General features: G+C 41.9%; 1 protein-coding gene across 1 annotated transcript in view; it reads left to right on the top strand.

Moving 5' to 3' along the window:
- The window catches only part of LOC124597824 (glutamate receptor ionotropic, kainate 2), a 353,359-nt gene that overhangs the window by 230,722 nt on the left and 97,709 nt on the right, over positions 1-24,928 (top strand). Inside the window, exons 9-10 of the mRNA XM_047135963.1 lie at positions 180-383; positions 10,912-11,016. Of these exons, the coding sequence (XP_046991919.1) occupies positions 180-383; positions 10,912-11,016 (309 nt within the window). The remainder of the gene's footprint in view (positions 1-179; positions 384-10,911; positions 11,017-24,928) is intronic.

Raw genomic sequence — 24,928 nt, 5'->3', positions numbered from 1 at the left:
TTCCTTCCACTGTTGACACACTCCGAAGCGAGTCCACTCGCAGCGCACAGCACCGCCCGTAGAACCGATTCTAGTCCCGCACTGCCGCCACGGTGCTTACCCCGTTGTGACGACACAAACGGACCCGTAGAGTAACGATAGATCGTAGCGGCAGCGGCTAGAGCGGGCGGCGTCCACAGGAGACGCCGTACGTGATGCTGCGGCCGCAGCCCAACCTGACGGGGAACGCGCGCTACGAGGGCTTCTGCATCGACCTGCTGCGAGAGATCGCCGCCATGGTCGGCTTCGAGTACCGCATCGAGCTGGTGCCGGACGGCAAGTACGGCGTCTACGACCTGGAGACGGGCGAGTGGAACGGCATCGTGCGCCAGCTCATGGACAAGGTCTGTGTGGCGCCGCCCCGCCGCTTGCGCGCGCTACCTAGTCGCACTACCTGGCACGACGCCCACTCACTCGGCACAGTAGCGCACAGCTAAGCTAGAACGCACTCTGTAACGTATGCTACTGCAGACATGTAATAAACACAGTAGGCAAAATAAAACTGGCCCAGGAAACATTTCACACACTTTAAGATAGGCGAACTGACTTACATCATCCACTGGCGGAGCACACGATGTAAGTAGCATTGTCTAACTTAAAGGCTCATATATATTTTTCCAGACCAGTTCTCTTTTGTGCAACCTGTATTATTCTATATTTTACGAGGTGCATTCAAGTTCTAAGGCCTCCGATTTTTTTCGTAATTAACTACTAACCCGAAATCGATGAAACTGGCGTTACTTCTCGACGTAATCGCACTGCAGACGTACACATTTTTCCATGACAGCGGCGAAGGCTTCTTTAGGAGTCTGTTTTGACCACTGGAAAATCGCTGAGGCAATAGCAGCACGGCTGGTGAATGTGCGGCCACGGAGAGTGTCTTTCATTGTTGGAAAAAGCCAGAAGTCACTAGGAGCCAGGTCAGGTGAGTAGGGAGCATGAGGAATCACTTCAAAGTTGTTATCACGAAGAAACTGTTGCGTAACGTTAGCTCGATGTGCGGGTGCGTTGTCTTCGTGAAACAGCACACGCGCAGCCCTTCCCGGACGTTTTTGTTGCAGTGCAGGAAGGAATTTGTTCTTCAAAACATTTTCGTAGGATGCACCTGTTACCGTAGTGTCCTTTGGAACGCAATGGGTAAGGATTACGCCCTCGCTGTCCCAGAACATGGACACCATCATTTTTTAAGCACTGGCAGTTACCCGAAATTTTTTTGGTGGCGGTGAATCTGTGTGCTTCCATTGAGCTGACTGGCGCCTTGTTTCTGGATTGAAAAATGGCATCCACGTCTCATCCATTGTCACAACCGACGAAAAGAATGTCTCATTCATGCTGTCGTTGCGCGTCAACATTGCTTGGCAACATGCCACACGGGCAGCCATGTGGTCGTCCGTCAGCATTCGTGGCACCCACCTGGATGACACTTTTCGCATTTTCAGGTCGTCATGCAGGATTGTGTGCACAGAACCCACAGAAATGCCAACTCTGGAGGCGATCTGTTCAACAGCCATTCGGTGATCCCCCAAAACAATTCTCTCCACTTTCTCGATCATGTCGTCAGACCGGCTTGTGCGAGCCCAAGGTTGTTTCGGTTTGTTGTCACACAATGTTCTGCCTTCATTAAACTGTCTCACCCACGAATGCACTTTCGACACATCCATAACTCCATCACCACATGTCTCCTTCAACTGTCGATGAATTTCAATTGGTTTCACACAACGAAAATTCAGAAAACGAATGATTGCACACTGTTCAAGTAAGGAAAACGTCGCCATTTTAAGTATTTAAAACAGATCTCATTCTCGCCGCTGGCGGTAAAATTCCATCTGCCGTACGGTGCTGCCATCTCTGGGACGTATTGACAATGAATGCGGCCTCATTTTAAAACAATGCACATGTATCTATCTCTTTCCAGTCCGGAGAAAAAAAGTCGGAGGCCTTAGAACTTGAATGCACCTCGTAATATGACCACGTACAACTGTGTCACAGTATTATGATCATCTTTGGAGCTACATAAAAAATTTAAATCATTGTTCTGCAATCTGCCATTCTCGAGCATACCCGTACTGGATGAAAACTGAGTACCGGAATGGGACTCGAACTCGGCACCTTTGCCTTTCGGAGGCAACCCAAGCATGATTGAAGACCTCTACTCACAGCTGTATTCCCGACCTCAGCACCTACTTTCCAAACTTCACTGAAGCTCTCTTGCGGACCTCCCTGGACTAGCGCTCCTGGGAGAAAGGATATTGCGGAGACATGGCTAAGCCACAGCCTTAGGGATGGTTGCGGAATGGAACTTTCACTCTGCTGCGGAGTGTGCGCTGATATGCCTGCAAGCTAACATCCCAAAGATGTTCGGGCTCACATGCGGTTACCCTTCGTCGAAATGTCTTGGCTCAAACTCGTCTAGTGTTTTTAGACAATTTTGACCCTTTGGTTAAATTGTCTGGCTGATGGCAAGTTTTCGAAATACAAAGTTAATATAACATACACATATAGTAACAGTAATAAAAATATGGTGAACTAAATTAACGACCTGTAAATGATGTAGGCCACACAGTTGCGATTTGGTTAGCATAATGTTTATTTAAAAAGCAGACTATTAGCGAAAGTGGCCATATTTAGAGTTACTGTTACACTCCATTTGACACAGTTCGATCATTCACAATCTCATCGTGAAATACAAGTCCAATACTCCACCTCGTTATCTTCGCGATAAGTTAAAGTTCACACCAGGCGCGCGGCTGCTCACCGCTCAGAGACTAAGTTCCGCGATACCACACAACGCGAAATTTTCTATGTCGTTTCACTTCCTAGATACCTAAAGACCGACCGTACGCTTTCGCGTCTCCATCCGAACTGTCCCTTTCTGCCCGTCCCCGGCCGCGTTTTCCCGCTCGCCGAACGTCCTCGCTTAACTGACTACGGCAGTTCCCTTTCCTGAAGCCGCCCATCTGATTGGCTATAGCTTATTCTACATTATTTTACATTGTAACATACATAATTAATCATAACTTGGCCACTTTCACGTTCTGAATAAAGTAACAGTAATATCCATTACTTAATAAACGTTAAATACTTTTACATAAAATCAATACAAGTTCCTTCTTAACTTTGAATGTCATGGCCATTAGCTTGCACCAGTGTTCTTTCTGGTAAATAAAGAACAAAAGTGACTATTTGCACTAAAATTTACAACAAATATGCTATTACCTAATTATTCAATAAGGTGTCATGCTGTCATCCTTCAATGTGTTTTGTGTGGAGGAAATGAGGTTCTGGTGCTTAACTGAAAATACTGATAAGCAAATAAAGCTACAGAGTAGTGATTTACAAAGTTTGTCATTTTAATGATGCACTTCTATATGAAATGTCGATCGTTAAGCTGGACCTAAGCGTTCAGATTTTAGCATTCAGGTCTTTGTTACAAAACTTATTAATTTCACTTCAACAGTAAAACCTAAACTATTATAAATATGAACAATATTCAAGTTCTGTTGGGCTTACCATGAATATTTATGAAGAATGGTAGATTAAAATTACTGTGGCCTCATTTCCTGAATTACTGCATATTTAAAAACTTTTCATAAATGTATCCCTGGCCATACACGGCTTCTATGGGGTTTCCCTATTACGTAGGTTCTCGTCTGTCTCACTCACTAGGCGCTACAGTCTGGAGCCGAGCGACCGCTACGGTTGCAGGTTGGAATCCTGCCTCGGGCATGGATGTGTATGATGTACTTAGGTTAGTTAGGTTTAAGTACTTTTACGTTCTAGGGGACTGATGACCTCAGAAGCTAAGTCCCATAGTGCTCAGAGCCACTTGAACCATTTTTGAGGATGGCTCTGGGTACTTTCAGTGTGGAAGCACAACGTCTTCCGTACACCTGCGGGACTTAGACAATGCTGCGAACAGTGAGGCTAGCGAAAGGGAGCGCTAATTGCATGTGAAGGGTTGTGATTTTGGATTGGCCGGGTAGCGCATCTGGCGGTTAAGACAACCGCTCTATAGAAAAGGAGCATCCGGGTTTGATACCCAGTCCGGAACAAGTATTGAACTTTCGCCACTGATTTATTTCAATACCTGTAGGCTCCTGAAGTCCCGATTCGCCCCTGAAGTCCTGATTTCTCGTAATCTAGTTTCTTTATGGCCGCTGTACCACCAGTGGTGTCTTATGTCCACATGTCCGAAAGAACACACACCACCTTCCAATATAAAATGTAGCGGCCGACACGAGATTTATACTCAACCCCTTTACGCTTCGCCGCAAGCTATAACGTCGAATAACACCCGCCCGTACTTCTTAATAATGGCTTCCTTACTGCCACTATGTTTCAGGAGGGACGAAATGTAAATATCTATCGCAATGTGTGGAAGGTCTTTCTACCGAAAACGACGCTCTTGACGAAGGACGAACTTCAGTCATACTAACACTGAACACATTCGTAACGAATGACTATCCACGGAAGGAATTTCATTCACCTGTCATTCAAATGATCATAGTACTGTGATATTGTATGGATGCTTTGAAAGTTCAGATGCATGAAGTATTCAGACGCATTTAAAACTAACGCAAACTACACGTCTCTTTAATTTGTTGCATGGCAGACTAAATATTGTGTGTGCTAAATGATGGTGCTGTTGCACTTTGTCATCATTTCTCGTTTGGGTTTTCCCATTATAATCTAAGAGCATAATAATTATGAAGATTTTTCATAATGATTGTGAATTGTTTAAATGTAAGAACTTTGAGAAACTAAGAACATCATTAACAGTATTTTTTGCCAGATTGTACAGAACCTGCAAGAAATTGGTCAACAAATGATACGACATTTCTAACGTTGTGTATTTGATCGTTATGGGTACAAACGAAATGAACCATTATATAAAATAAACATGGGTCTGGTCCTTAATGTGGAAGCATGCGTATGTGGTACAAGGGTGATGGTGCAGCGGCACACTTTCGTGTAGCTATTGCTAAATACGTTGCACGAATCTTTGACAAGTATATCGGTCGTGGCTGGCCAATACCATGGTGACCGTGGTCTCCCAACTTAAACCAGACAGATATTTTTATGTGGGGATATATAAAAGGCTTGTCGTACTTCAGACGTACTGATGGTGTCTATGAACTCCGGGAACGCATTGTAGGTGGTTGTCACGGCTTTCGCAATACGCCTGGGGTTCTTCAACGGTGCAGAAGTCGATAAGGAGACATTCTGAAGCCTGCTTCCACATGAACGATGGCCATGTGGAATACTTGCAATGTTTGTCATCGAGTGCGTATCTGCATTTTGGATCCAGGGGGACTCTGTTTATAAGGTGTGCATATACTGTCGTGAAACGTCCTATCTGGGAAACTATTTCTGGACCTAAGTTTACTACGAATTATCGCTTGTTTCTTTTGTAGCTATAAAAGTCAAACAGCCTATATTTCGCAGCAGCACTAGCTACATATGGCGCATTTACCATAAGTTACTTGTTATGAAACTTTTAATGTGCTTCCACAACGCTCTCGGACTTTTCTAACGATATTTTGTTCACACAATGATCAGCAGTTCACGAGGAAATCTTCAGGTATTAATTAAGGGCAATGAGAATGACGTTTCCTATTTTGCCAATGACACTTGAAAGCTTGTCTTGATGCAGCAAACACATGTAGTTTCAACAATGGATGAGTGAAAGTGTCGAACTGTCAAAATGTCAGACCTTTTTTTTTTATTAATCCAACAGATTTCTTCTTTTGGAGTACCTCAGTAAAAGTAGCATTTAACGTGGTTTCTAACCACATAGTTACAAGGCATGTAACAGATAAACAGATAATAAAAAACGGAATAAGTATTTTTATATGCATCGCATAGTAGCTTCGTAATAGTCCCAAAACACTACAGCGATGAATTACAGACGTGTGCACGTGTTACACGTAAGTAACAAATGTGGAACAATTTTCACGGTATGATACCGTCATGTTCACATTCGGGTCTTCATTATTTATATATCTCCTACAAATGCGGAGAAGACACTCCAGAGACTGCATAAACACGCTTGTTTAACTTCCGAATATTCATAGGATTATCTGCTTAATCTCTGAACCATTTACTGATCGTTACTCAATCCATAACCAGTACAATCGTTCCCATAAACCACTCGCCGTTGACTCGTCTGGAGAAACTGTAATACTGGACAGTATTCAGAACAGAATAGCAATACGTAATCAAATTCTTGTCTTGTAGCCGCTTTACGACTTTCGTTGCACCCGAATTGTAATTTCCTTGAAACATAATTTTCAGGGGTTACTTATACAAATTATATTAACGCGTGAGAAACAAAGGAATTTTAACATTTCGTACATTTTTCTCGGTGTATCTATACAAACGACTGATCTTTGTGCATATTTCGTGGCTCCCAGTTCTCGCTTTTCTCTTCGAACACATGTTTCATGAAGATCTCTACCTGCGTCTTGCTTGGCTGCACAAGATATTAATATTATTTTTTGCACTTCTCACACACTCGAAAAGGGGGGGGGGAGGGGGGTGTTTGCCTTGTTGTTATATAGAAGAAAACACTATTATTCTTGTGAGTACCAGGAGCAATAGGATGATGGAGTGAATTAATATTTGCGAAATTGCTAACGATCACGTTTTTTGCTTGTCTGATTCAATGTTTGTTAGAGAACTACAAGGGTTGGCCCGAACAGTTACTAAACTACACTGGACACGAATGACAGTAACTGGTACAACGGAGAACGCGATAGAAAAACTAGCAACCAAATGAAATAATGCATCGTGAGCGAATACATCTGAGTGTGACATGACTTAATTACTGCAACATAAAAAGCTATTAACTCAAACATGATAAGGGTAAATTTGCGAAGGACTGAATTATTAGGCATGGTGAGGTGAGAGAAATTACGAGCGTGAACAACGGGCTGGAATTACTTGTTCAAATATGCTGTTTGCTAAGGGAACCAACCCAATTATTGGTGGAAACAATACACATTTCAGGCGCTGATGACGCTCAATGCCTACTCGTAAGAGGTCTGGTAATGTATTTTGAAACTAGTGGCAGACAAGGCAAGTAATGGGCTAGGTTGGGTTTGGCGGGAAGAGTGATCATGTAATCTCATACTATATTATTGTAACACAAGGAAGCAACGTAGATAAAAATACACAATACAGAACGGCATATAAATTGCATCCAAATAAGACTGCACACGATCACATGCATTGCCTAACATGATAATCTTGAAGAACGATCAAGGCTTATTGACGGTGCAGCGGCCACCACGTGGGTGAATAGAAGTCAGTGCCAAAACCTGTACTTAACATGTGGAATCATTTTTTGATTGTAATTAAAATTACACACGTAACGCACGCTATGCCCAACACGAAAATCTACAAGTATGGTAAGGGCTCAATGACTGAGTAGCTCTCACTTCGTGGGTGAATGGAAATCAATGGCATATTGTGTACTTGCCATATGTGGTTGTTCTTGATTGTAATCAAAAATTGCACCACGCAATACCTAGCCTTAAATTATTGAGAATGGGTACAGTTCATTTTCCGATCAGTCAAGCCTACAAGGACGCGTGAAGATAAAAACCATACAAAATTTAGGAAACAAAATCAATCAACGCGACACTCAAGAATACTTATATGTTACACTCTGTCCACATGCATGGAAACTTGAGCTGAAATAATTATATGAAGGTACCTGCTCTTTGTTGGAGTGGTTGCGACCGATTAGTGGGTAAGCCCATAAGATCTTATTCACAAAGAAAATGATGACATAATTTACCAAAAAACTTAAAAAAATGAATAGGCAAAAGCACACAGTGATGTAAAGTTCGGCGTACACTAACTGTATTGAAGGCATCTCTTAACTGGGGACACCTGGTTGGTCTGAAGTGAGTTTGAGGGTCCGAAACATGGAATTTACATGAAAAATTACTAAAATTGGAGGCCACAACTTTACTCTAACTGGAACAGGCCTGAAAAAGAACGTAACAGTAACAATAATTATAATGTGCCTCATTCTGATACTTCACCATTCAACTTACCGTGTTTTTCAGGCTCCACATACCTGTTGAGCGCTCGAGACGTTGTTGTGCTACTTCCGCTCTAACCATGCCTTAAGACTCACTGACAATGGAATGTAAACTGCACTGCAGTTTCTGCAATTGTCCTTTCAGCGCAAGGTGGGGTGCAATATTCATTTACATTCACTAATTCCGAGAAATACTGTACGAATTTGCTGAGGGACGTATTACATTGTTGTAATTGCTCTGTTCACAGTATATGTTAGTTCACACAATGCAGCCGGTCTGCAGTCTGTTGTCACATGTTTCATACCCTCTAATTTTACGAATGCTGTGAATACTCGAGCGGATGTGTCTATGGATTGACTTCCACTGACAAACATAACTGCACTTCCTTGAAACTGAGCATTAAACTGCTAAATTACAATTAATACACACATCAAAAAAAGTTTTGATCACCTCGGTTCCGAGGGTTCCGGAACCTGCACAGAAAATTGAAATAGAGATCAACATAAACATCATTTCCGCCCTTTTTATTGCTCATGACAACCACACATTACATGTTGTACCACCATACAGCGAGACCTTCAGAGGTGGTGTCCAGATTGCTGTGCGCACCAGTACCTCTAACACCCAGCAGCACGTCCTCTTGTATTGATGCATGTCTGTATTCGTCGTCGCATACTATCCACAACTTCATGAAGGCATTGTTGGTCCTGATTGTCCCACTCCTCAAAGGCGACTCGGCGTAGATCTCTCAGAGTGGTTGGTGGGTCACGTCATCCATAAACAGCCCTTTTTCAATCTATCCCAGGCATGTTTGATAGGGTTCATGCTGGTCACTCTAGTCGTTATGCTGAAGGAAGTCATTCACAAGATATGCACGATGTGGGTGAAAATTGTCGTCCACGAAGGTGAGTGCCTCCGCAATATGCTGCCGATATGGTTGTACTATCGGTCAGAGGATGGCATTCACGTATCGTAAATCCGTTACGGTGCCTTCCATGACCACCAGCGGTGTACGTCGGCCCCACATCAAACTACCCCAAAACAGCAGGAAACATTCACCTTGCTGCACTCGCTGGACAGTGTGTCTAAGGCGTTTAACCTGACCGTATTGCCTCCAAACACGTCTCCGACGAATGTCTGGTTGAAGGCATACGCGACACTCATCGGTGAAGAGAACGTGATGCCAGTCCTGAGCGGTCCATTCGGACTCGCGTTCAGCCTGACCGGGTTGCCTCCAATCACGTCTCCGACGAATGTCTGGTTGAAGGCATATGCGACACTCATCGGTGAGGACAAAGTGATGCCAATCCTGGACGGTCTATTCGGTATGTTGTTGGGCCCATCTCTACTGCGCTTCATTGTGTCGTTGTTGCAAAGATGGGACGTCGGGACTGAAGTTGCGCATCATGTAGCCTATAGCGCACAATTTGAGTCGTAAGCTACGTCCTGTGGCTGCACTAAAAGCATTATTCAGCATGGTGGCATTGCTGTCAGGGTTCCTCCGAGCCATAATCCGTAAGTAGCGGTAATCCACTACAGTACTAGCCCTTGGACGGCATGAGCGAGGTACGTCATCGACAGTTCCTGTCTCTCTGTATCTCCTCCATGTCCGAACAACATCTCTTTGGTTCACTCTGAGACGCCTGGACACTTCCCTTGTTGAGAACCCTTCCTAGCACAAAGTCACAATGCGGACGCGATGAAACCGCAGTATTGACCGTCTGGGCATGGTTGAGCTTCCTGGTGGAATGACTGGAACTGATCGGCTGTATGACCCCCTCCGTGTAATAGGCGCTGCTCATGCATGGTTGTTACATGTTTGGGGGGGCTTAGTGACATATTTGAACAGTGAAAGGGACTGTGTCTGTGATACAATATCTACGGTCAATATCTATCTTCAGGTGTTCTCGGAACCGGGGTGACGTAAAACTTTTTTTGATATGTGTAGTTTTGCGATTGAGTGATTTTTAGAACATAGGATCGATACCGAACTTACACTTCACTCACACCTTCTCCTTCACCACAAATTTATACGATGTCTGAACAGCGTTATAAGCGTCTCGGTCTATCGTCATCTAGTCTAGACTAGATTGGTACTATCACTGTCCAAAGACACACTCAACTGCCGCCACGCACCTACTCAACTAAAACTATTACTGCGCATGGGCGCTGATCCGTTACAATGGTGATATCATTGCTGCAAGGTAGCGATCTTATTTTACGGTCAGGAACTTTAAACTGCATTAACAAAAATAAATTACTTCGAACATAAGCGACGCCAAATACACGATGAAGATAAAAAGAACTTAAAAAGTATAAATTTTTCTTTGTTTTTTAACTTACAGTTTCCATCTATGACGAAAATAAAATAATTGTCTACGTTAGCTCTGATATGCTGGCGGACTGCAGAATGGCAATCGTTCAGTGAAATCCAATGCATACGAGTATAATGCTCGATTTACTCCACGGTGATTACCAACTAAACAGTCTACAAGTTGCAAAAGATTCATGCAATTTTTACTGGTTATACACTGACAAAACCAGAAGTTTCATCCCTGATTGCCAGAAGCAGAATCGGTAAGTCTGTCTTTTAATATCAGTATCAGACCTCAGTGCCGTTGATATCGTGTTAAACGTGACCATGGGTGAAATAGTTACAACGTTTCTAAGATAAGCTGTGAATAAAAAAATTGCATATTGTATGAAAAGCCCCATAACACTGCCCAAATTTCACACTATACACACAAGATAGACAATTATACAAGTAGTGTCGAAGTGATGTGATAACTATGTTGAACTAAACGACGAAAAATCTTTGCAGAAAGCAGATCTGGCAGTTGGCTCGATGACCATCAACTACGCCAGGGAAAGCGTCATAGACTTCACGAAGCCGTTCATGAACCTTGGCATCAGCATCCTTTTCAAGGTATGTCTTATGCTTGTATCTAAACCAACAAAACCCCTGCAGAGAAAATGTTGCAACAGTGTGTGGTTAGGCTTCAATGTGAGTGAAAATGCAAATCCAGTGCAAAAGAGTGATACGAAACCCAGAACAGAGTTTCATATGTTTTTCATATATTCTTGATTAAGTAACAGGTAACCTCGGCTCACAAATGGTGCTGCATTCTTGGATGGCCGTTTTGCAGTTGAAATTAAAATTTGTGTAATATAGAAAACAATAAAAAGAAATGCAAAGTACTGTGTGGCCATATCCACCCACAAACAGTATTCTTTGATCAGCACAACATACAATGCACGTCTCAAATCATCATATCGTGAGCATGATATAATTCTCTTCAGCTCCCCGCACTTTTCTTAAAATCCGAGCTCGGTTGCGATGAATCTGTCTAATAAATCGGTTACTTTAGATTAAAACTGCGTTATTCGTCGCCGCAACCTAAACCATATGTAATAACATCTAACATAACAGACACTTTCGGCCACAACACAAAACTGTATGAAATGATTCATCCCTTTACATGTCGATCCATTTACTTATACTTATTTTTAACGTTTCTTCGTCTGGTCCAAGTTTTCATATCTGATTTCTCTTTTAGAAGTTTTGCCCAGCTTCACTAACATGTACTGGAAGTGAGAAGCAAACCACATCAGATTCGCAGTAGCATAATGGTATTTTGGGGGGGGGGGGGGGGTAACAGAAAAAATGAACAGAATGGTTTTGTAGGAAATTTTATGCAGCTAAATTTTGTAACGAGACGCGTTTTCGCTAGAGGCCGTTGTTTTCGAGTTATTAAGGGAAAACTTACAAAAGTGGCCTTCAAACGCCTCCCCACTCCCACACTCAATCCTCACCATTCAGGATTTCTACTATGTTGTTCATGGCACTCCCTTCTACTACTTAACAAAAATTTGCGACCGCACAAATTGTTTCCTAGATTAAAACTTTTTGTCGTCACTGACTGACCTAATTACATCACAAGCTTAGTCGAGCCCTTAGAAATTGTAAATTTGGTGTTTGCGAAAATTTCACCTAACAATTTCGTCAATTTAAATAGCGTAAAATGAACAGTTACATCGTTGTGTTCGTCAGGACTTCTAAGTACGAAACTGCTGTGCTTGTAAGGGTTAATCTTGGATGTAATTGTCAACGCAATCAGTTTTAGGGTAACAAAAGTTTTTTTCCCTTTATTACCCTTATATGCACTTTTAACTTAATAATGTTAAGGAAACACCCTGCTATTCCGGCGGCGTAATAGCCCATTCAATAGAGACGAAAAAAGGTCGAATATCAGAAACAGGTCGTGTAGTTGGAAACTTTTGTATAATGGTAGGTAGTGTCGCGAACAAACGATATACTAGAAATCCTAGCTGGTGAGGGATGAGAGTGGCGTTAGAGGTGCGGCTGACAGTCGTTTTTGTACGATTTTCTTGAACAACCCGAAAACTGTGGCCTCCCAGTATAAAATTAAACTACATTAACTTTCCTGCAGAAAGGTTCCGTTATTTCTTTATGTAGGATTAATACTTTGCCCACAGTGAGCGAAAGAATATGAGAATCTGGCTTGTAGTTTTTGATGGGCAGATACAACATTGTGGGGTGCACAAAACGACGTCGGTAGGGGCAGTTGACTCACCAGGTATGTATCTCAGTAGCATTCTCTTTGATTTTTGTTTTGGTATTTTTCTTATGATTTCTGGTTTTATAAATTTTTAGCCTTTCCGACCCCTTTCGACCCAGTTCAAACCTCAACATTAAAAACATGCGACCAGAATAGGCAATCTGTGTGATCCTGCCAATGTCATCTGGATGGAATGCACCATCTTTCTCCTCAGAGTATGAAAATATTTTGTTGGGACCCACCTACTTGTGACGAACGATCATCATAATAAAATAAAAGAAATCAGAGCTCGTACAGAAAAATTTAAGAGATCGTCTTCCGCACGGTGTTCGAGATTGGGAATGAAGAGAAAAAGCTTTAAGGTGGCTCCATGAACTCTCACCCAGGCACTTAAATGTGAACTGCGGAGTAATCTTGTAGATGTAGATGTTTGTTAGTCATTGAAGAGCAAATGCGGAGTCTGAATGAAGTGATTAAAACACAGCTGTTTATGTTATTCCAGTACAGATACATCAAAAATGAATAGCGTGTTCACATATTGGCATAGTCAGGTGTGCAAACAGGTACATGCCAATGTGTTTCAATTATTTCATTGAAAATGGCGTTTGCAGTTCGATAAGGGACGAATGTACATCAACACTGCAATTTCTGTTTTGGCCCATATGACTCTCTAAGTTGCTGTAAGTTGTAAGGGAGAATGTCGTATCTTGGAACACTTTTCAAATTTCCACCTCCAGCCAGCTCTTTAACCCCAGGATGCATGGTGCAGAAAACACACATGAATGCATATGCAGGGCCTCCAAGGCCGTGCTCTAATTTAAAATTTTCCTCTTTTCATATAATCATTCTTTGGAGTTAAATGTATTTCTGTCAAATTAATTGTCAAATTCGAAGATTACTAACATACAGTAACAGGATCTGGTGAGCCTGATTAACATTTTATTAATTTTTTAAAAAAAGTCTAAGAGTGAATTTTTATTAGTTACATCCATTTACATACAACATATGCAAATAATTTTATTCATTCACTTATAAGTTGCAGTTTATATTTTATAACATTTATTACAACCAATTTCTTCAATTAAAACATACTCATTATTCACAATGTTATCTATATAGGCAATATTTTGACAAAAAGTTATTATTCACTGTTCACATAAAACTGCATTTTTCTTAGTTTTCAACATGTGACAAACAAGGAGGACAAAGAACGCCACTATGTTCCTTACAGATGTTGGTTTTACACTTAGTGCATGTCATAGCACTTTTCCTGTGTTTATTATATGGACAATAATTGCATCTTCTTCTTTTTCCTGAAACAGGTAGTTGGTTCGGCAATATGACATCTTTTTGAACACCACATCTTTGCATGGCATCAATAATTTTTTGGAAGATTGGGGATCTGAATACGAAGTTCCAATAGTGGTCTTACCGTTTCCTCTGATAAATCTCTTAGGAACAAACGCCTTTATCACTTCTTCCCCTATGGTATGTCAGATGTTGGGCGGAAATTAAAATTTCACTGTTCCTTGCTGCGTCGTTCATCATATTCATCCATAATGCAAATGGCCATTTTCCTGTTTGTCTCTTGCAAGTGTAATAACGAATTTTCTGGTCCATTTGATCTACTCCACCCTTCGTAGAGTTATAGAACTTTATTATATCTGGTTTCTTTTTTGCATGAGTTTCGTCAATGTTTCTGTCGTGATGCATTGTGTTAATGAGAACTACAGACTTTTTCATTTTGGGAGCATGACTCACCATTGTAATGTCACCTCAAATGCAAACAAAGAGGAACGAATTGGTCTTGAGGCAGATGGTTTCATCTCATTAGGAATTTCTGGTTTATGTTGTTTGATTGTTCCCACCACTGTAATTTGCTTCTGAAGCATCTCTTCTGCCAGCTGCACACTAGTAAAGAAGTTGTCAACAATAATATTTTTGATGATCCTTCAATGCTTTTAGCAAGATCTTTCCCCACATTCAATTCAAGATTTTTCTGAATAAGTTCATGGGGCTTCCTTCCCGTGTAAACAATTCCGTCTAATGCATATGCAGGTGTAGCATCACATAATCAAAATATTTTTATGCCATACTGGGCTGGTTTAGAGGGCATATACTGGGTGAAGCTGCGTCTTCCACGGAATGGGACTAGCTGTTCGTCAACTGTGAGTGAATCATTGGGAATAGTTCTATTTCTACACTTGTCAAGAAATAGTCCCCACACATAGCGAACAGCAGCAAGTTTGTCATCTGCAGATCTAGCTGTCATCAAATTTAATCATTCTCCTTATATCGTCGAATCTATTTACTGACATGGTGGCCTTATATGTAGGATTTGCCTTTTCATCCAAGAATAATTCTCTAACACGGACATCCCAACTCTTCTCAACACCAGAAAGCAGTAAAATACCAAGAAAACCCTCCATTTCAGCAAGTGAAACGTTTTTCCACGTTTTACTACATAAAGCAACCACTCTTCTGCCTTCAGTACTTGTGCAGTTGATGATTTCCTCTAGTATTTCCTTGGAGATGAAATAGTCCCAGGCATCCTTAGGTTTACAGGTTTTCAAACCACGGCTGGACTAGGTGCCTTCTTTCCGATATTAGGCGTACGAAAAGTTGCAGGAGGATCTAATTTCCAAATTGTTCCATTCCGACTAATGTATGTGTGGTCTTCTATACCTTTTTGTGTTGGTTCTTCATTTTCAGACTCTGATGAAATAATGTTATCGGAAGGACTGCCATCTGCCTCAGTATTCACAACTGCGGGTTCATTGGCTGATTCTTCACTACTTGCATCTTCAAAAATATTTCCTTCCGCGCAAGAATCATCTTCGTCAAACCACTGAGCCACAACACTTTCAAAATTAGCTGCATTTGCACGTACTGACTCTCTTGCTTTGCATGTCGAAGCCATAGCAAAATGCGTGTCTCTCGAACAGCAGCTTCTGCAGCACTAAACGAGTCATACTCGTAACAATATGGGCCTTGCAGCAAAAAAAAAGCTACAGTAACAATGAGGCTGAGAAGAGCAGCGCAGGATAACAATACTATGCAATAATAAACCATTTGATAGCAAAAAGATCAATAATACACCGACATCGCCAATATGTGAAAGTAGTGTGTATTATTTTTTAGTTATACTATTACTACTACAGCTACTGCTGCTGTTGGCACTCCTGTTGCTGGAAATACCACTACAGTTATTGTTGAACTAATAACTGCTCCCAAACAAATGTTGAAGACAATATAGGCTAAAGAACATTTATAAATGTGTGAGGGCTTCTGAAGCCGTGCTTATGCGTTCATGGTGTATGAGTAAACGTATTGAATTATACAAAAAACTTAAAAAGGTATCTCATTCAGACTTGATAGGAGGAATGTCACAGTGATAGTGAAAGACTACTGGAAAGCAGTTTGAAATCAAACAAAAAAATTACAGAATTTTTTTAAAAAAATGAAGACATACAAGGGCTTTAGAGGCCCTGTATATGCATCCTAGGGTCAATAGTAGGTAAATACAGTTTCTTACTTTGTTTTGAAATAGTAACGCTCAGTATTTCTGCTGCAGCGTTTTTCTGAAATTACAAAAACTACTCTGGAAAAGTAAGGTTTTTCCAAAAGTAAAAAACTATTCCAAGGTACAACACGGTCATGTACCTAGGAACAAAATTTCTATTCAAATTTAAAAGTGTTTTAATAGAGAAAATATTTCTAATACTAAAATTAATACTCTGTGTTTTACATTATTGCTCTACCACAAACCAATACCCAGCAAATGCAGACCAATTAAGAGGAAATCCTATACAAAAAAGTAACAGTTTAAAAACGTTTTCAAATAGAAACTATTAGCAACTAATACAAATTTCCCTATTGAAAAGAGGGAAAACAGTTAGGACGTAAACAAAACTAAGCTCATTTGCAAATATCACACTCATCGTTAACTCTGTACATTAAGAATAAACCATTTTCTCACAATAGCTTTAGTATATTATACAGCAATTAAATATGTACAACTCGTAGTACTAAGAAACACCGAGCGAGGTGGCCCACTGGTAAGCGCACTGGACTCGCATTCGGGAGGACGACGGTTCAATCCCGCGTCCGGCCACCCTCATTTCCCTAAATCGCTCCAGGGAAATGTCGGGATGGTTCCTTTGAATGGGCACGGCAGACTTCCTTCCCCATCCTTCCCTAATCCGATGAGACCGATGACCTAGCAGTTTGGTCTATTCCCCCAAAACAACCCAACCCAACTAAGAAACGCTACATAAAACATAGCTTCATGTCTCACAACAACAAAAACATTGGAAAATATCGAAAACTGCTTATGGCGATTTCTAGAGCGCGTTCCTTCATTTGGTTCTAAAATCAATCACGAGACTGAAACACAGAGTAGGAAGTATCATGTTTTCCGAGGTACACTATCATCCAGGTAGAATAGTCCCCTCTACATGTGTTAACATATACTGCTTCAAGCAAATTGTACCAAACAGTTAAGTCATATAATATGCTTTGTGACTCTGCTGGTTGTAATTGTCTGCTACAACTTATCGTTTTCTGAAAGACTTGCACTTCTGTCGCAAATGCAATTTGCAGATAAATTACTCTCACGGTTGGTAGAACAGACACATCTCCGTATTTAAAATAGTTTTTGTGTGTTTTCAGCTGTTGGTACAGTGGTACTTCCCTTGTTGGATTACTTTGGCACCCTGCGCTGATTGCGGCGGTAGTGTACTTTTTCCCGATGGCTGAGCCGTCACAGCATATGGCCCGACACTCACAGCAACCAAGTTTGGTTCGATTTCTGCTCATGGCGACACTCGGAATCTACACCTATGGCACCACGAATGTGTGGAAGGTTTCACCTTGGTCCACGAAATGCTGCCGTTGTCTATCTTTGAACAATTCTGTCGCACATTTGCGACATCTAGACGTGGCCCCCATGACAATGTGGACAGTGGCCATTGCCATGTATCAGTAGCCACCATATGATAATGTCGAGCAGTTCGGAGCGAGGAAATGTTGTACCGGGTGATCAAGAAGTCAGTATAAATTTGAAAACTCAATAAGTCACGGAATGATGTAGATAGAGAGGTACAAATTGACACACATGCTTGGAATGACATGGGGTTTTATTAGAACCGAAAAAATACAAACGTTCAAAAAATGTCCGACAGATGGCGCTTCATCTGATCAGAACAGCAATAATTAGCATAACAAAGTAAGACAAAGCAAAGATGATGTTCTTTACAGGAAATGCTCAGTATGTCCACCATCATTCCTCAACGATAGCTGTAGCCGAGGAATAATGTTGTGAACAGCACTGTAAAGCATGTCAGGAGTTATGGTGAGGCATTGGCGTTGGATGTTGTCTTTCAGCATCCGTAGAGATGTCGGTCGATCACGATACACTTGCCACTTCAGGTAACTCCAAAGCCAATAATCGCACGAATTGAGGTCTGGGGACCTGGGAGGCCAAGCATGACGAAAGTGGGGGCTGAGCACACGATCATCACCAAACGACGCGCGCAAGAGATCTTTCACGCGTCTAGAAATACGGGGTGTTGTTTTTTTTTGTTTTTTTTTGTTCTAATAAAACCCCATGTCATTCCAAGCATGTATGTCAATTTTTACCTCTCTATCTACATTATTCCGTGGTTTATTACGTATTCAAATTTATACTGACTTTTTGATCACCCGGTATTTACCGAACATGGTCCGGCGGCGCACCGAAAGCTGTGCTTTTATATTTCTTCTACCGTTTCTTAAAACGATACCATCCACTACCCACCTTGCATAAAAAAGTAATCGACAGGGGCTGTTGCAAGTTTTTTTAATGAATTATAACATATACTGAAGAGGTGGGAATAAAACACGAGTTCTGTCGAAGCCACTATGTGTTACGTGAGGCCTTCAATAGTAACTGGGCGGCGGAGAGAGAAGTGCGGTTCGCGTGCGACAACTTTACGGCAGCCACTTTCCGTGCGGAACAGATCGGAAGTCATTTGGATCCACAGAGTGCAGTCACCTTTGCTCTACCCTCTACCCCCCACCTCTCCCCCTCTATCGCAACCACACCCCCGATGGGTCGAGGTGGCAGCGGCCGGCTGAGCAGTGGACCGCGGGAACCATTCTTCTCTCCCCAGCGGTGCTCCATTCTTGGCAGGCACTCAACTGTTACGTACCTACGTCGCTCCTAAATCGAAATGCAGAGTCTGTCATTCCGCGTAAATGCATTCCTTTGCTTTCCTTTCAGCTAACCACTCTTTTCATTCTTACAGCGTATGTATTAAATCCAGACTTGCTTTCCAAAATTCAAACGAGAGTGAAATTCAAACGCTGCAAAGCATGGAACATAAGATTGCATTACAGTATATTTTTATAAGGCTGCTAACCCAGACAGTTTTTAATTTTGGATCGCTTAGTTTATTACCGAAGAAAACGTATTCCGTATATTGTACGTAACATGTCACCGGTTCCGTGAAATAATCAAATATTCGATACGTAATGCTAGTGTCTACGTTATCTTTCGTGTATTCATAAAATCTACATCTAGAAGAGTATTCTGCAATTTACACTTTAGTGCTTCGTAAGGGTACATCTAACCACTTTCAGACAGGCAAAATTGCCTGTTGGCTACTGTCTCGGGTTCTTCGGTCATTGGAGGGTGAAGGCTTGACAGAGCCAGCCACTCGTGCTGGGCGAAAATTCTCAAAAATCACCAAACAAACATCGGCCAAAGAATCCAAGACAGAAGCCAACAGGCGATTTGTCAACAAGCAAGTGACCACGAAAGCCTTAACAATTTTGCACTTTCGGAATATTTTTCTATCGTTTCTGTCTCCAGTGGCACGTGGCAGAAACGAATACTTAACACTTGCCGGGCGAGCTCTGACTCCTTTCTTTTTTTATAATGGCCGTTTGTCCCTAAGTAGGTGGCCGTGTGGGGGGAGTAAACGAAATATTTTATCATTCGGAGGAGAACGTTGGAGACTGAAAGATATCGCCGCAACGAAAACGCCTTTGCTTTAATGATGGCGCCTCATTTCGCCTATCGTATCCGTGACACTCTCTGCTCCTTTTCGTGATAGTACAAAACGAGCAGCCTCTCTTTGAACTTTTTGATGTCCTCGCCTGTCCTATCTGGTAAGGATTCCATACCCCGCAGCAGTACTACAGAAAACGGCGAATAAAGCAATGTAGGCAATCTCTTTAGTAAATTTGTTCATCTTCTAAGTGTTTTGGCAGTAGAACCCAGTCTTTCTTTCACGTTCTCCAGCACATTTTCCTTGTGACCAGTTCAAATTAAAATGCTTGCAATTGTAACCATTCGGTATTTAGTTGAATCTACAGGCCTTAAATTTGTGCTATAGAATATATAACTGAAATTTGACTGATCAGTTATAGCACTCATGTGGATGACCTAAGACTCTTTATGCTTTATTAGAGTCAATTGCCACTTCTCGCTCCATACAGATAATGTGTCTAAATCATTTCGCAATTGACTTTCATCTTCTGATGATTTTACAAGGCAGTAGAAGACATGTCATCTGCAAACAATTTAAGATTTCTGTTCAGATTGTCTCATAAATCGTTTACATAAATTAGGAACCTCAGAGTGTCTATAGCACTTTCGTAAGGCAGCCCCAGATACGGCTTCTTTTTCACTCGACGAGTTTCCTACAGTTACTAAGAACTGTGTCAAAAGCCTTCTGGATATCCATAAATAAGGAATCAGTTTGGTATCCTCCATCGTTAGCAGTCAATACTTCAAATGAATAAATACCCAGTTGTGTTTCACAAAAACAATATTGTCTGATTCCATGCTGTGTGTCAATATTACGTTTCCTTCGATGCAGTTCATAACGTTCCATCGATGAATATATTCCTACCTGTAAATCCAACTCCAAATCGTCGTCAGTGATATGGGTCATTCATTTAGTTACACTGATCATCCATAACATTATGACCACCAACCAACTATCGATATAAAGCAGTCCAGGCCATATCAGCGTCACCTGGCGAGGAATAACTGCCAGCCAGACACACACACGGCGCATGCAATATCAGTGACAGTGCTGTCCATGTGTAGATTAGGGGAAGTGCGCGATCTATATGAGTTTCACAGAGGACAGACTGCGATGGCCCCGGAGCCTCGGCAAGAGCATTTTGGAAACTGCACGACTTGTCGGGTGTTCGAGGAGAGCTGTGATGAGTGTCTTCAACACATGGCGAAACAGCGTCCTGACGTCGTGAGTTTGCGTGGCCTGCCGTTATTACAAATGTCAGACGGCGTAGAACAGGACAGGCAACGCACTATGGAGGGTATAAATTCAGACTATACAGCTGGGCAGCTGCACCAAACACTCCCAACGATGGGCCTCCGCGGCCGACGACCCATGTATGTCACAATATTAACGCCACGACATCGGTAACTAAGACATAAATTGGCACGTGACCATTAGCACTGGACGCTGGCATAGTGGCAGATCGTTGCATGGTCTCATTAATCCCGGTACCTTCTTCGTGATGCCATGGGAGGGCGCGAATCCATCGACTTCCAGGGGAAAAGCTCTTTGACACTCATAGTGCAGGATGGAGACAAGCTGGCGGCGGCTCCATTATGCTCTGGGGAACCCTTACGTGGGTATCCATGAGTCCAGTGGAGCTCGTGCAAGGCACCTTGACCGTCAAGGAATACCGTTCGCTGATTGCAGACCAGAGATCATGTTTTCCGACGGTAGTGGCATTTTTCGACAAAATAATGCGCCACGTCACAAGGCTAGAAGTTCAATGGAGTTGTTCGAAGAAAACAGTGGCGAGTTCCAGTTGATACGCTGGGCCCCCACCTCGCCAGATTTGAACCCGATCGAACACATCTGGTATGTGATTGAACGTGGCGTCAGAGCTCATCGGCCCCTTTCCGCAGAATTTACGGGAATTGTGTATGTAGTTTTGGTGCCAACTCCCTCCAGCGGCGTAACAATGTCTCACTGCTTCCATTTCATTACGCGTCGCGGCTCTTACCGGGTCAGCGGGTCAGAATAGGCATACCGGCTATTAGGTAGTGGTCTTCACGTTCTGGCTGAGCAGCCTATATTTCCTGTCTTGTGTATTGACGCGATCAGTAAAACTCTCCATGTGATTTAGCACTACATTTAACTGTTTCAGCATGAAGTGCTATGATTTCGCCTGCATGGAGTGGCATGATTTACCCTTTTCCATCATCTGAAGTATTTGATCTAGAGGTATCTGCCTCCGAAAAAGTGCTACAGAGAATTTCGGTACAACCTATGTTTCAAATTATAGAATATACAGGGTGAGTCACCTAACGTTACCGCTGGATATATTTCGTAAACCACATCAAATACTGACGAATCGATTCCACAGACCGAACGTGAGGAGAGGGGCTAGTGTAATTGGTTAATACAAACCATAAAAAAATGCACGGAAGTATGTTTTTTAACACAAACGTACGTTTTTAAATGGAACCCCGTTAGTTTTGTTAGCACAACATATAAACAAATAAGTTATCAGTGCCGTTTGTTGCATTGTAAAATGTTAATTACATCCGGAGATATTGTAACCTAAAGTTGACGCTTGAGTACCACTCCTCCGCTGTTCGATCGTATGTATCGGAGAGCACTGCAACATACATCGCGTTTCTACAGAATGATCTGCCAACGTTGCTCGAAAATGTCCCACTGGAAACGCGTCGACGTATGTGGTATCAGCATGATGGTGCACCTGCACATTCCGCAATTAACACTAGGCTGACACTTGACAGGATGTTCGACGGGCGTTTCATAGGACATGGAGGACGCATAAATTGGCCAGCCCTTTCTCCTGAACTTACACCTCTGGACTTCTTTCTGTGGGGTACGTTAAAGGAGAATGTGTACCGTGATGTGCCTACAACCCCAGAGGATATGAACCAACGTATTGTGGCAGCCTGCGGCGACATTACACCAGATGTACTGCGGCGTGTACGACATTCATTACGCCAGAGATTGCAATTGTGTGCAGCAAATGATGGCCACCACGTTGAACATCTATTGGCCTGACATGTCGGGACACACTCTATTCCACTCCGTAATTGAAAACGGAAACCACGTGTGTACGTGTACCTCACCCCTCATGGTAATGTACATGTGCGTCAGTGAAAAAGACCAATAAAGAGGTGTTAGCATGTGGACGTAATGTGCTGTTCCAGTCTCTTCTGTACCTAAGGTCCATCACCGTTCCCTTTGGATCCGTACGTAATTCGGTGCTCTCCGATGCACACGATCGAACAGCGGAGGAGTGGTACTCAAGCGTCAACTTTAGGTTACAATATCTCCGGATGCAATTAACATTTTACAATGCAACAAACGGCACTGATTACGTATTTGTTTATATGTTCAGATGTGCTAACAAAAGTAACAGGGTTCCATTTAAAAAAACCTAGGTTTATGTTAAAAACATACTTCCTTGCATTTTTTTATGGTTTGTATTAACCAATTACACTAGCCCCTCTCCTCACGTTCGGTCTGTGGAATCGGTTCGTCAGTATTTGATGTGGTTTACGAAATACATCCAGCGGTAATGTTAGGTGACTCACCCTGTACTTTTGATGTACATTTTCATCCTCTCAAATGAACCCGCTTTTTAGTTCACTCTATTAGCACTTTTAAACTATTTGGATCGTTTTTAGTTCCAAAATCTCGAAGATACCTTACAACTGGTCAATACTCTAGCGTTCCTTTCAGGTTTGAGATGTACTGTGAGTAAAACTGTCTGCATTCTTAATTGAAAGTACAGAGGTGCGTCGACATTAACCTTAGCATCTTTATTTCGCTCTTAAGCGGCACACTTGGAAAGTACCGGTAAGTAGGAGGTACAGTAATATGATTTTCATTCAAGCTCGTGACGCTCCGTATGTATCGTCTGACGTCGTGCGTTGTCATTATGACGTACGTATTACACTTCATCGCAGATTGAAACTGTGTGCCCGACCTAGACTCGAATTTGGTATCTGTACCTTTCGCCGGCATGCGATAGAGCACTTGCCCGTGAAGGCAAAGGTCCCGAGTTCAGCAGGGAAGTAGGCACGGAGGGAATGTTGCAAACCAAAATTTCATCCATCCTATTCTGCTCACTACACTGATTCTGGCAGGTTGTGAGAGACGACATACAGATTTCAGCGATTAATCGATAGCACGTTGTATCTCATTCAGCTATGAATAGGTTTATGATCCACACAGAGCTGTGGCGTCGAAGTAGTGAGATGATCTCAGGCATAAAAGACTCACAAAAAATCACCATAACAAGACTAAAAACCTGAGTGTGAGAGTCAGACGGATACATTTTGCAGTGCAAATAAATACAGTGAAACAATAAGTCTCCTGTGAATGATTAAAGATACTATAACAGTTGTTCATTGATGTTCCTGCCGATAATAACTGCTGTTTTGCATGATGTTGAGCAAGGCAAGGATAGTCTATGTTGGAAACACCGCACTGCTATTGTGACAAGTGTCTTATTTGGTAACCAGCCTATTGTAGCTTCAATATTTCTCATTTTCCCATGCACCACCATTCAGTTACAGATTTCCATTTCTCTCATATCTATTTAATAAATTAAGTACAATATTGCATGTAATGCATTTAAAATGTCTTCCATATTGTACATCAGGCAAAACGTCATGTTCGGTATTTGTACGGCGTATGCCTCACAACTGAGAAAATTAAACTTCGGTGGCTGTCACGTAAACTTTTTGTTTCTCACGATGGATGTGTTTCCGACTAAAGTCTGTTTTCAACAGTCGTCATGATAAAAAATATATGAGAACGTACATTACCTCGGTGACCTCTTCTCGTAAATACTTGCACTGAACAATCAGCAGAAGGAGAACTGTAATTGTCAATATTAAAAGGGAGCAGATGATATAATTTTCTTTCTGTCCGACATGTTGAACATGAGAGTTGCAGGTGTTTGCAACTATAGTAAGTAATAAGAAACAAATTACCAGTTGCAATTTTATTTCATAGCACTACCACCAGCTTCAGCCATAAATTTGCAGCTGTTGCTGTAATTTGCTTCCAGTTGATTCAACAATAATAACGAGTCACAAAAAAAATCACATCCTGTAAACAAGTCAGGACGTCAACAGTTCTGTATATGGTTTCAGCCAGATAATAATGTTCAGTAAGTACCATTAACATTAAGGTATAGGTTTCTCTAAAGTTCCAAACTCAAGAAAAAAATTATGTT

This window comes from Schistocerca americana, chromosome 1, assembly GCF_021461395.2.
Source record: "Schistocerca americana isolate TAMUIC-IGC-003095 chromosome 1, iqSchAmer2.1, whole genome shotgun sequence".
Lineage (NCBI taxonomy): Eukaryota > Metazoa > Arthropoda > Insecta > Orthoptera > Acrididae > Schistocerca > Schistocerca americana.
The sequence above is the reverse complement of the archived record's forward strand: the minus strand, read 5'-3'. Positions and strand labels throughout refer to the sequence as shown.